The sequence below is a fragment of the Prionailurus viverrinus genome, chromosome F1, assembly GCF_022837055.1.
Source record: "Prionailurus viverrinus isolate Anna chromosome F1, UM_Priviv_1.0, whole genome shotgun sequence".
Taxonomy (NCBI): Eukaryota; Metazoa; Chordata; class Mammalia; order Carnivora; family Felidae; genus Prionailurus; species Prionailurus viverrinus.
The window spans coordinates 36,664,390-36,678,282 of record NC_062577.1 but is presented as its reverse complement, the minus strand read 5'-3'; the positions used below and the strand labels follow the sequence as shown (position 1 = coordinate 36,678,282).

Here is a 13,893-nt window from a genome sequence, read left to right as displayed (position 1 = left end):
GAATCACATTGAGATTATTCTTAAGCTTGTTGCTTCCTACAAAGCAACAACTCTTTTCATATGATTATTAATACATTTTTCTCTAAAGACGGCAATGATCGTATTAAGAAAAATAACTGCTTGGGGTGCCTGGGTGGCTCAGTCGGTTGAGCATCTGACTCTTGCTCTTGGCTCAGGTCATGATCGCACGGGTTCTCGGGTTCAAGCCCCACATTGGGCTCTGCGCTGACACAGCAGAGCTTGCTTGGGATTCTCTCTCTTCCTCTCTCTCTCAAAAATAATAAACATTTAAAAAGAAAAAAGAATTTCTTGATTTGGAAAACAAAACAAAAAAGGCTTATTTTCTTCTTCATTAAAAAAAAAAGGGTGCTGTAATGCACCAATCTTAGATTATTCATGGGGACATGAAAAGTTCAGCTTAGAATAATAAGTTAAGATGTTGGGATGGCTGTCAATGATGGTACTGGCTTTGCTGCTGCAATTATAGCATAATGGGAAAGCCCAGTTGGTACCTGATACTGCCATCCTTTTTGTACTGGAGAGCTCTCAGGCAACCAGATACTCTTTTAGGTGCATTTAATATTTGCAGCAGCAGCAAATTTGTCTGGGAGGCAAGTCCTCATCTGCCACTCACCCGGAGCAGACTGTATTAAATTTTTATATTTATTGACATTTCATTACCATAATTGACTGCACTTGCTTCTCCAGGAGAAGGCACAGGGCTGCCTCCTAAGCAGGAGAACGAGTCCCTAGAGTAGAATTTGCAATTAAAAACAAGGCAGAATGGATTTTTTTTTTTATTGTGTAAATATGATGAGTTGAATTTTCAGCTTTAACTAGAGAATACTGGGTGTACAGAAACCTTTTTCAAGAGTGGGAAAAATTATGAGTCAGTGGAAAGATGACCCCCAAAGGTGTCAATCAGTTTATAAAGAGTCAACTATGCATGAAAAAGCCACAGTTAATGTGTGTTCTAGGTATGCTCTCGTATCAGGCACAGCACTGTCCTACCAGCTCCGTCCATGTGCTGGCACCTGTCTGCTACATTTAAACATCAAGTGTTCTAAGAACTCTGGTTTCTGAGAATGTGTGAAGGCAAAGGCCAGTACAGAGGCAACCTGAACCGTGAGCTGGAAGCAGAGAGGACAAGCAGAAGAACACGGTGGAGCACTCTGTGCGATCTGTGTAGCACCTGAAGGCATGTCTCAACTCTCATTTTGCCAGTTCTCTTACAAGGGAACTTTCTACTCCGGGGAAGTTTTCCTTTACTTAAAAGTGGTGCCTGAGCCTTAAATTCTTCAAAACTTATACACATCGTCTAACTACCCCAGATAATAATAATATAAATCCTACAGAGACATACGGGACAAGTGAGGGAATGACAGCGGGAAGGTCCTGTAGGGTCGCGAAGGCCAAAGAAAACTGGGACAAGATAGGCAGAGATCTGGGCCGACACGGCCACGTACAAACAAAGCGTCTTAGGGAGGTCTTATGAGAACTCCATCCCTTAGGGCCCTGAACGTTAAATAATACAGTGAAGGTAGATGATAATAAGGTGCCTCCCACTTCTAGGATCACTGGGAAATGAGAGTACCTGGGGTAATACTACCAATTCAAGCTCGGCATCAATTGTTGAATGTGTCGCAGCTGAGTAGCATACTATGTACAGAGCACATTTTTAATCAAAATCACCAGTTAAGCCTTAAGCGAGGAAGGTGCACTAAAATAAACCACAAATCTGTCACCATGAATTAACTTTTCTCATTATTAGGATAAAGTTAACTGAGTGTCGATATGTATATAGTTCCAACAAGTATGCAATAGGTTCAAATAGGAGAACCTCCTACTTGAAAATGTAGTACATTGTAACAAGAACCTAAAATCATTTTTTTAAAAGACAGGTTAATTAAAAGTTGATATATGTGCAGTTTTGTTTTTTTTTTTAGTTTTTTTAATGTTTATTTGTTTGTTTTTGAGAAAGAAAGAGAGCAGGGGAGGGGCAGAGAGAGAGAGGGAGACAGAATCCCAAGCAGGCTTCAGGCTCTGAGCCGTCAGCACAGAGCCTGACACGGGGTTTGAACTCACGAACCGTGAGATCATGACCTGAGCCCCAACCAAGAGTCTGACGCTTAACCAACTGAGCCACCCAGGCGCCCTGATATATGTGCAGTTCTAACGGGGATGTGATAATAAGTTCAACTCCTAGAACTTTACACTTCAAGACATAGTACACTAAACCGATAGAAACTGAAATTGTTCCACAAGATTCTATAGTTAGATGAACTTCAGGAAATCAATCGGCATACCAACAACTTTCCAGCTATACATTTATTTACATGCTAATTTGAAAGCTCAAACATGCTTATTAAATGGGAGCTCCAATAACATTTCCTTCAAGGATAATTTATCAAATTGCACGGCTCTGAAGGAGGATAGGTGATTTATTCCTGAAACAGCACACACATCTGCAACTTCCTTACATTTTATTACGCACATAATTATGTTTTCATTGTTGAGGGCAGAGTTTGTGCCCATTTCAGGAGCAGCTGGCCTTGTCTTTTATGTACTTAGTAAAATTAATTTATTGCTCTCTTACATGTAATCTTTGTGCCATTAAATTCAAGGCAGATATTGAAGAAATACTATAAGCTGATGTCCCCTATGGATAAATTTCAATCATCATGAAGGTAGAAACACTTTTAGCTAAATTGCTTTTAGTTTTTTAGTTCTAACAGCCGAAATTTTGATGACTTATATACACTGTAAGATGCCTGTCATTTTAATATGACACAATGATAGAAGATAATGAAGAAGTTGCCAGTGGACCTTTCCCTTGGGATGATATTACAGTGGCTGTTAATTAGTTACAATATGCAAATACGAAAAGCGATCCCACCTTAAACTACTCTATTGTTAATACACACACACACACACACACACACACATAAGTATTATGTACACACAGATATGTCTTATGTGCATGTATTTCTTTTATTTTAAAAAAAGAGAATGCAAGCAGGAAGAGGGGTAGAGGGGGAGGGAAGAGAAGAGAGGGAGAGAAAGAGAGACAGAGAGAACCTTGGGCTCCAGGCTCAGCGCACAGCTCAACCTGTGCCAACCCCTCAACCTGAACCAAAATCTATCCCCTCAACCTGAACCAAAATCAGGAGTCGGTCACTCAAACAACTGAGGCGCCCAGGCGCCCTATGTGCATGTACTTTTAAAACACTGAATAGAAATGAATTTTTGTCATAGTTTTAAGAGGATAAAAGTATAGAATCGATCTGATAATACTAATAATATTAATTATTAGTAATACTACTGATCATCGTTATTTCCTTTTTGCTTAACAAGATTTTTAATATATGCTTACATAGATGGCTGATTAAAAGATATAATGAAAGCTTAACAGCTGACCTTAGGTTTAAGCAAGAAATTTGGTGTGAATCACCAAATCCTCATTTTAATACTAGGTAGTGGAGCCCGGGGCTGCTGTCTGCAGTGGGATTATTTCAGTTCCTCTAGTTCTCAGTGAACCATGAAGGGACTCAATTGTGCAGACATTTATGTAGCAAACATAATGTGCTAGCCACGGGACTTAGGAGAAAAGTGGCGCTGTTTTATCTAACTTTTCTTCTCTCTCTTCAAGCTCCAAGAAGCAGTTCCCTGGAACTGTTTCTTAAAACTAAGTCTAATCTTGGGGCACCTGGGTGGCTCAGTCAGTTAAGTGGCCGACTTCAGCTCAGGTCATGATCTCGTGGTTCATGGGTTCGAGCCCTGCATCGTGCTGGAGCCTGCTTCAGATTCTGTGTCTCCTTCTCTCTCTGCCCTTTCACTGCTTGCACTCTCTCTCTCTGTCAAAAAGTAAACAAACATTAAAAAAAAAAAAAGCTAACTAAGTCTAGTCTTTTTCTTCCTCCTCTGTTGCAATAAATGCACCTTATTTACCATGAGCTGAGTTCGGTAGGAAAATGCCAGAACACGGAATCAAGGAGCACCTGGGGCCTCACATTCCTCAGCTTGTCTAGCAGAGCTGCTATCAAGCATTGCATGGACCCGACATGCAGTCTCAAGGTGACAAAAAATTTCTTCCTGGGTTTCCTTTGTGTCAGGACGATAGCCCTGATATTATGGACTGAGGTGTATTTAATATGACTGTTCATCTTAAAATACTCAGCATAAACATTTTCATTTGTTCCAGAAGAAATCATCACAGGGAAGTTGAGAAAATTCTGTAAGTAAACCTCAAAATTTCTTTTTGTTGTTGTTATACATAAATGCTAATTTATTTATTTTTGAGAGAGAGGGCAGGAGAGGGGAAGAGAGAGGGAGAGAGAGAATCCCAAACGGGCTCTGTGCTGGCAGCACAGAGCCCAACACAAGCTCATGGCCTCACACACCATGAGCCAAAACCAAGAGTCAGACGCTTAACTGACTGAACCACCCAGGCACCGCAAACCTGGAAATTTCTAATGAGTGATTTGGGAGCCCTGTTATTTCTTCCGGTTGAGGCTGTAAAAGGTGGTGGAGTTTAGGTAAAGTTCTATCCAGAAATTCTTTGTCACTGCTCCTCTAACCCCGGCAGGATTTAAGCAGTAGTGTCTGCCTCAACCTGCAAAGGAGTTTGGTCAAACACCTTCACTTTGGAAAGAAGGCACTTCCTTCTAGAAGTGGAATCTGGACAGCTTCAAATGCCCATGTGATTCCCTTTGCACTTCTTCCACTGAACCTTCCTCCCATCTTATCTGAACCTGTGTCACGCGGCTTTCCTGTGAAAGTGCACAGTACAAAGCACTCTGCAAGGGTCAGTCATCACAATCGTTAGATGATAAATTACACCTCTTATCACCACTGAGTGCAGGACTGTGTCTAATTTTCCCCCTCACATCTTTGATAGGCCCTCAGGAATATTTTTAGCTAAATGAATAAAGCTGTTCCTCTCCCCTAGGTGAGTGTTAAGCTGCTCATACGGGTATTTTGCTTTATTGAAATAATTCTGTGGAATTTTTTCACCACGATATCAACATCATAACTCTATACGACGCATCGTGGAAACAGGCTTCTATCATTGTTTCAAAGTTCACATTCTGCACAAATCTGTGGTAGTAGGTCAATGTGTTTCAGTGGCAGATGAATTATTTGATTTAGGAAAGTAAGAAAAACCCACATTTAAAACACTTTTCTCCAAAGATTGGAAGAAAACTCAACAAAGACAGCTGATTCAGGGTGGTGGCATTAGGAATGACCCTTTTTCTTTTTTTCTAGCATTTTCTTCATGCTGAAGTAACTTCATAACAGTAAGTAATAAACAGGTGAAAATACTCCTGGGAAAATTTATATTTGTTTTTACAATGTGTTTACAAGGCCACACCAAAAAGTATATATACAACAAAAACATTTATTTATTCAGGCTTAATGAAAAAGAAATGAATGTTTTGCTTGGAAGTTCCATAGAAGGGGTCAGGCACTGACATGATACACGAAGACCAAATTGAGCGCCTATGGTGACAGCAAGCTCTGTACATCTAAAACCATACAGAAAAGCAGTCTGGTATGTTGGTTAAGAACACAAAGTTTGGCACGAGGCTGCCTCAATCTGAATATCCTACCACTATTTATAGTTGTGTTTTGGCCTTGAATCAAATACGTCACCTCTTTTTGCCTCAGTTCCTCATCTGCAAAATGGGGATAATAATAATAATGATAATAATAGTACTTTCTTCATACGGTTGTTGACTTCATAACTGTCAGCTACATGTCAGCTTAGTTTTGATAGTTTCTAATTTTCACATCTGCACTTTACAGAACTACTTCTTGTAATTCCTACTATAGTCCTGTGAGGTGGTTTCCACTACAGTCCCCACTGGATAGGCAAGGACACTCAACCTTGGAGAGAAAGGGGAGCTGCTCAAGATGACACAGCTAGTAAGTTTTGGAATGGGGACTTGAACACAGGTCAGTTCACCTCTGAACTAGACCACATGTGTACAACACACACACAGACACACACACACACACACACACAACATTTTCACACTAGAGAAAAAGGAGTCTGCACTGGTAATGAAGATATACTCTACCCATAGTTCAATTGTTGTTAGTCTATAAACGAAGGAAATTCTCTCTCTCTCTTTTTTTTTTTTGTGCTTTCTTCAGCCATCTCCATGCCTTTTCCTTTTAAAAATCATTCCCCCCACCTTGCATATTGCTCTACTCTTGCACTTCCTTTCATCCTTTCATCACTGCTTTCCTGATCTTCCTAAAATTAGCATAGTCCAAATCCTGTATTATTGTCATTGTTGCTTTCACAACAACAACAACAACAAATCTAGGTTTCCCCACCGTAATCAGGGAAGTGTTTATCATTCTAAGAAAATTATACTTAACATTCTCAGTATCTCCCTGCATCTCAGGGTGGGAAGCAGTGCATGTCTCCTACAGTAAAAAAGTGACTTAGTAATGTAGGACCCGTGCTGGTGTCTCAGCCCCACGACAGAAAATGGGAAGTTGTAAGACAGTGTAGATGAGATGTGGCAACATGGAGGGGATTAATACTCTGGGTGTTGAGTGCAAGTTAACTTGTTTTAATTAAGCACTTAGGTTACAGATAGAATGGTTCTAATTTAGTACCATCAGCTAATATTTATCACGCACCTCACATATTCAGCACTAAATAGGTACTGTGGAGATGTAAAAATAAGTCTATGACCCCATATTAAAATATCTTTCTCATTCTGTTGGAACGGTCACATGCTTTGGAAAAGTCTTCCTTTGTAGCACTTCTTTTGCTTTTACTTAAGAAATTCTAGGAGATGAAATATTGCTGGATTCATGAATCGCTTAATAAAGCCAATTAGATCTTTAAAAAAAAAAAAAAAAAGGTGTAAATTGCAAGAAGCCTGGAGATACGTTCAAAATGTTTTGTCTACTCTGTTCCACACCAGAATAGAAGATTTGTTTCAAAATTTTCATAAATAAGAATGTCTGATTATAATGAATCATTACTATACTATACTATACTATACTATACTATACTATACTATAATGAGTCATTACAATTCATTGTATTGGATGGAAAGGGGAAGGGGAGGGGTTTGATGCAAATGTTACTCACTTTAGAAGGGCGGAGGAGAGAGCTAGAAGAATTTGGGTGGCAGGAAAGGTGTGAGGTAAGAACTAGTTCTCCACCAGGGAGTTCTCTATTCTGTTGTGATGGCAAAACATGAAGTAGCAATAATTGATACTAAAGACTATAAATACCATCTATTCCTGAGTGTTCTTGGTTTTGAAAATCAGAGAGAAGAAATGCACTTTCTCTACTTTTTAAATGGTAATTACTTTTACCCAGGGACAGCACTTAAGGCAAAATGAAAGGTGAAATAAGGAGTATTTCTAAAGAGCAAGAATGGAAGTGCTTTGAGAAAGAACCGCACAAACCCATTTGATTTCTGAAACTCGGAAGGAAATGAAATCAAATTAATCTGTGGGCTGAGTCTTCTTCTAATGCAGTTTCTACTTGGGCAGGGATAGGGGAATATAGGAGGGAGAGGGGGCTAGGAGTCATACCCAGTGATTAAACTCTAGAAATGGGTACGTTTTCTCCAAAGACTTGGGTCACTGGACGAAAATGTTAAACAGAAATTTCAAAGTGCAAGACGTCAAGCCCACGAGACTTTATTTTCTCGTCTAGAAGGCTTTTCTCAAGAGATGTACAGAAAGCAGGGACCAGACAGTGATGGAGATGGTTGGATTGATCCAATTTGCAAAAACTCTGAAATAGTGCTTGCCTTTAATTTGATTGGGAAAATGTGATTTATTAATAATACAGCAAATGGTGTGGAGACAGCCTCTCATTTTCAAATATGCACTGCTGTGGTTTCACAGCACATAAACATTTATGGCTGGATGTAAAAGATCACGGTGCCCGAGTCCTGAAGTACTGAGGCATTGCTGAACACGGCAGTGATGCTTGAATAGGAATGACCCAATGGACTTAGGGAAGCCCTATGCTCCATGCATTTATTTTAATAACACATCGGTTATTGAATGAAGGCTATGAAATGGGAGGGACATGACAAAATCCTGTAAAGTTGGACTTAGGTCCATGAAGCCAATAACTATCTCTCCTCCTCCAAGTCTTTGCTAAAATATCACCTTCTCAATAAGACCGAATCAACCACTCCTATTTAACACTGCAATCCTTGGGTCACAATGCAACATATGCCCATGGATGTGTGCTGATTCTCTTTTGCACAGAACTTCCTGTTTCTTTTTTCCATTTCTTCCTTTATTCAACAGCACTTGGACCTCTAATACAGTATATGTTCTTTATATATAGGTTTCTTATAAGATTATTCTTTATTGTCAGCTTCTCCCTACTATAATGTTAAGTTTCATGAGGGTAGCAGCCTTTTTCTGTGTTGTTCACTAGTACCTGCCAAAACCTTAGAATAGTGACTAGCACACCGTCAGACGTTCAGTAAATATTTGTTGACTGACAAACATCAATTCAGAAAGGTGTAGGACCTAACAGTAATTTTTTCTGCCTTTGTTTTGAATGATGGCTGGCTCTTGAAAACTCGAACCCCTGTCCCCTTTCATGTGCTTGCCTTTATGCCAAACATTTAGTTTATATACGATATTTGAATCAGTCTTTTCCACCACTATGACTTCAAGACAGTAAAGATTCCACAACGTATAAGCTTTTTTAATAGCTGATAAACAAGTGTGATAGATTGATGCAGAAGCTCGTGGAAAAAATGCTGGGTACTGATCGTGAATTCTGATTTAGCAATTGTTTGGACCCTTCAAAGCACAACTTTCAATCCCAGCAGACTGAAAGCAGCAGAATGTTTGTGATTATGTTTGCTTTTACAAGTTTAACCGTAATCATCGGTGTAGGAACAGAGTGCACCAGGCCAGCTTTTCTAAATTATGTACAGCCAATCTCTCCCTTTCAAAGCACCAGAGTGCTTCTGACCTAGTTAAATTCCTGCCATTCTGAACATGCTTAATAAAAAGACTTTTTTTCTTTTTTTTTTCTTTTTTTTTTTTTTTGATTCTCTATACTCACTTGTTGCCCAGTAACCAGGAAGATTGATCCTTCCTTTCCGTGTACCACTTGTCGGTAAATGTGGTCGAGAATTAAGAGCTCACTCCAGCAATTCTGAAGCAGTTTCATTTGGTCATCAACCTATAAAAGAAATAGAAAAAAAAAATGGCACTGTTATTCACCACATTTTTTGTCTTTGCATAATTTTCTGCATAAGAGAACTCGCTATAAGCCAAGAACTCTCTGCCGACGGTTGCCACAGCATAGATGCTTGGGGTTTACATCACTGCTCCCGAAAATCATTATTTTCATTTGGACAAATACGTTTTAAGCCACGTATGAATACTTAAGAGTAGTATTTATAATCAATGAGCTGCTAGGAAAAGGTCCTCCATTAGAACGGTCTGTCCAACGTTAACAGAGCTATTAGAGTTTGCTTATGGGAGGTACAGGCGCCTCACTCTGTCCTCAGTAGACCCCACTGGAATGACCCCAAATAGCCTGTGCTTATGTATCTAGAGTTTAATACATTGACCCAAAGCTGAAATAGTATATAGATATTTGCAAGCTGACAAACTGAGAAGATTTATATAAGAGACAACTAGCATGCCAGCACAAATGACTTTTGGAGACAGAGGAACACTGCCATACTTTGTCATCAGTGTTGATCAGAAGTCCTAACCTTGCTAGACTTTGAACCAAACAATCACCAGCCATAGTCTTGATGCTACCCTGCATTTGCTTTACGATTTGGATGATTTTCCCACAAACTCTCTAAACTTCAGTTTCCAGAACTGAAAAATGAACCAAGAACATTACCTCCCTCAGAGGACTCCATGAAGAAAACGAAATGTGCTGTGTCCCAGTGGGCATTTTATTCTTATTTCATCTTGTCCTCCAGGAAACTGGATTCTTCAATGACAAACCCATACCTATTTCATGTACAGCTCACATATCCACGGTCTAAATGTGACGAGCATATTCACCCAGTCATATGGCTACTTGTAATAGTTTGTTCTTCATTTCGTAACATATACCAGCCAAAGACCCTGGTTTTTCCAAATGTGGTGGCCACATCTAGACATACACTGTGTATTTATAAAAATAACATCTGACATTGAGGTGTTGTTTCATAGTTTTTAGCGTTTTTTGTGCATTGGTTTAGACTTGACTGACAGAACATGCCTTTGAAGTTAGCCAAACTGGTATCATTCTATTCAATTTATTCTATTCAATTTAAAAATAGGGTCTCAGAGAGGTTAAGTGGTATGCCTAAAAAATTTTCTCTCTCTCAAGTTCTAGGTTGTCTCCAAATTACATCAGGAGGTGCTAAAAATTTTTTTTTAATTTTTTAAAAAATTTTTATTTTATTTTAGAGAGAGAGAGTGTGTGAGCAGGGGAGAGAGAAAAAGAAAGAGAGAGAGAGAGAGAGAGAGAGAGAGAGAGAGAAACCCAGGCAGGATCCATGCTCAGTACAGAGCCTGACTCAGGGCTTGATCCCACAATCCTGGGATCGTGATCTGAGCTGAAATCAAAAGTCAGACTGAACTTCCTAGGTGCCCCAGTGCTAACATTTTCTAAGTGAAATTAATTTGACTTACTTTTAACAAATTCATTTAAAAATTTTTTATTTTAGCATTTATTTTTTGAGAGACAGAGTGTGAGTGGGGGAGTGTCAGAGAGAAAGGGAGTCACAGATTCTGAAACAGGCTCCAGGCTCTGAGCTGTCAGCAGAGACCCCACGCAGGGCTCGAACTCATGAACTGTGAGATCATGACCTAAGCCAAAGTCAGATGCTTAACCAACTAAGCCACCCAGGCACCCCGTTAACAAACTCATTTTCGAGTGGCCATTCAATGGAACTCTGGATAGCTTGTTGATTCTTGGGAAATTTCCACTCATACATTCATTAGTAGTGAGTTTGTGACTAACTTTATTTCCATGAGTCTAGGACATTGTGAATATGTTCAAGAGAGCACTGAACTCATAGTACAAAGAAGGATTCAAGGCATAGTTCTATACTTCCCAGCTATAAGAACTTGGTCAAGTCACTTAATTCTTTTGGACTTATTTCTTCACTTAAAAATATGAGATGGGGGCGCCTGGGTGGCTCAGTCGGTTGAGCGGCCGACTTCGGCTCAGGTCATGATCTTGTGGTCCGTGAGTTCGAGCCCCGCGTCGGGCTCTGTGCTGACAGCTCAGAGCCTGGAGCCTGCTTCAGATTCTGTGTCTCCCTCTCTCTCTGACCCTCCCCCGTTCATGCTCTGTCTCTCTCTGTCTCAAAAATAAAATAAACGTTAAAAAAAAAATTTTTTTTTAAATATGAGAGAGTTTTTGTGAGGATGAATTAAGACTGTGGGTGGGAAATTCCCTTCATAAAACGTAAAATAATACACAAATGAAGAAATAACAGAGGGCTCCTGCTTGGTAGACCACATTGATTCTGTGGAGGAGAAAGTGGTAGTAGAAATTGAAACTACACAAAACTACAATCAGGCTCTGTGATCAGGAAAATGCTCTCAAAACACCTCCATCAGAAATACTTTGAACCAGGGACTCCTAGGTGACTCAGTCGGTTAAGCGTCCAATGCTTGATTTTGGCTCAGGTCATGACCCCAAGGTTCATGAGTTTGAGCCCAGCATTCAGCTCTGCGTTGACAGTAAGGAGCCTGCCTGGCATTCTCTCTCTCTCCCTTTCCTTCTGCCCCTCCCCTGCTCACTCTCTCTCTCTCAAAATAAACTTAAAAAAAAAAAAAAAAACATACTTTGAACCAGTTAGTCTGTTCTGACAAGAAGAATTTCATTCAATTAGCAAATAAGATGTTTTTAAGAGATGATTATGTGGTGGGTATGAGTGCCAGACCGGGGATAGAACGGTGAACTAATGTGGTCTCTACCTTGTGAAAATGACTCTCGTGGGGGACGATGCTCACTCAGCTACTACTTAGGGGTTTAGTGGCCATAGGAGGTCATGTTCTTCTCTCCAGGAAAATCCCCGGAGTGACATGTGGTATAACAGGTCAGGCTTTGGGCAGCAGTTAATTAGATCCACCTACATGTTCTCCACAAACTGTTGTCACAAGGAGCTGGGGCCAAATGTACCAGCAACATGCATGTTGTAGCATCCAGGGCAGAGTCCCAGAATTCTCTCATATGCTTGGGGTGATTTCAAAACAAATCTTACTTTGCTCTACTGGGTCTTATTATAGTCTCATTCCAGCAAAAACAAGATCAGCATCTTATTTCGAATTTATCAGTCTGTGAGGGCAATTTGGCTCCCCTGTATGTTTCTTTGTTTTGTTGTGTGGGTGTCTGTGTGTGTCTGAAGCTTTAGTTATTTATTTAGCACTCTTTTCAGGGAAACCTAAAATACTCCACCCTGAGATTGTCTCCCCAGAAACAATTATTATACGTGTTCATGTTGCAAATAATTTCAGCATGGGTGGGGGAATACAGACACGTCAAAGTGTATTTGTTATTCCCATTTTAGAAAAATGAAAGAGCCAGGAGATTATCTGCGGGCCACACAGAAAAGGAGAAAAGGTGAGTGAAAATTAAAAGCAGCATAGTTTTGGAAGCCATCTCATTAAGGGGTTCTTCCTCTTCATTTGCATTTTATGGTCCCTTATTTTCATATAGAACATGACACAAATACTGCCGTAATAGTTTTCCAGCATCAAACCATGTTCCAGTTGTAAAACAGAATCAGACTTCTGGCCTTCTTTTCTCTGGGGATGTTGAAGACACACTTCCAAACAATGATATATTTTTGTCCCGTGTTCGGAAAAAGAATGGGGTGTACCATTTTCAGACTTTATGCCTGTGTGTGTGTGTATGTGTGTGTGTATGTGAGAGAGTGAGAGAGAGAGAGAGAGAGAGAGAGAGAGAGGGAGAAAGAAAAGGACAGAGAGAGGGAGAGAGAGAAGAGTGCCAGCCAATTGCCAAGGAAGATACCAAAGTTCTGCTTTCCTGTATCCTCTGTTAAGTTTTTTTTTAATGTTTATTTATTTATTTATTTATTTTTTGTGACAAAGGACAAGCACATGGGGGAGGGCCAGAGGGACAGAGAGGGAGACACAGAATCCAAAGCCAGCTCCAGGCTCTGTGCTAACAGCATAGAGCCTGATGTGGGGTTCAGACTCACAAACCGTGAGATCATGACTGAAGCTGAAGTCGGTCGCTGAACTGGCTGAGTCACCCAGATGCCCAATCCTCTGTAAGTTTCTTACTAAAGGGCTGGATATCTCTTCATCCCCATTTCTGCCCGCAGCTGCCTACGTCCAGAGGCAGTAAGAAAATAGGTAGGCTTTTAAAATCTGCATATTTCCTGGTTCCTCAGCTTCTTCAGAAATTGCAAGAATAGGTGAACATGTCTGTTTCTCAACATGAGCACTTGATTTTTGGTTTTATATTTTGTACTACTCATGTCATCATTTTTTCCTTCGTGTCTAAGATAGGATCTCTGTTGTAATGCCCCTGTTTTCACAAAGTACTGTAATTGCTTGTTCACGTGTGTGTGTCTGCCCTCCGTGAGGACGAGGTGGAACGTCAGGCCACAGATCCTACAGTGCCTACCACAGCACCCGGCAAAAAAAAAATGTACTTCATAAATGGTTGTTAAGAGGGAAAACCTTCCCTTCTGCAAGTTTCTGCTATTCACCTGTGAATCTCTGGTACCTAGCCCACAAGATAAGCAAGCAACTCCTTCAGTGTTTGTGGAATAAATAATAGTCTTTCCCCAGCAATGAACACACGAGTAACTTATATCCAACCCTTCCCACGTGTGCTGGCAGGTCTGGACCCTCGGCTGCCCCTTCATAAAGACTTCTTGACTGATTGTA

General features: G+C 40.2%; 1 protein-coding gene across 3 annotated transcripts in view; it reads right to left on the bottom strand.

Annotated features, from left to right (window-relative positions):
- NR5A2 (nuclear receptor subfamily 5 group A member 2) overlaps positions 1–13,893 on the bottom strand; it is a 121,951-nt gene that overhangs the window by 54,361 nt on the left and 53,697 nt on the right. For all 3 annotated transcript variants that reach the window (XM_047841551.1, XM_047841552.1, XM_047841550.1), the window contains exon 5: positions 9,074–9,193. In XM_047841551.1, the coding sequence (XP_047697507.1) occupies positions 9,074–9,193 (120 nt within the window). The remainder of the gene's footprint in view (positions 1–9,073; positions 9,194–13,893) is intronic.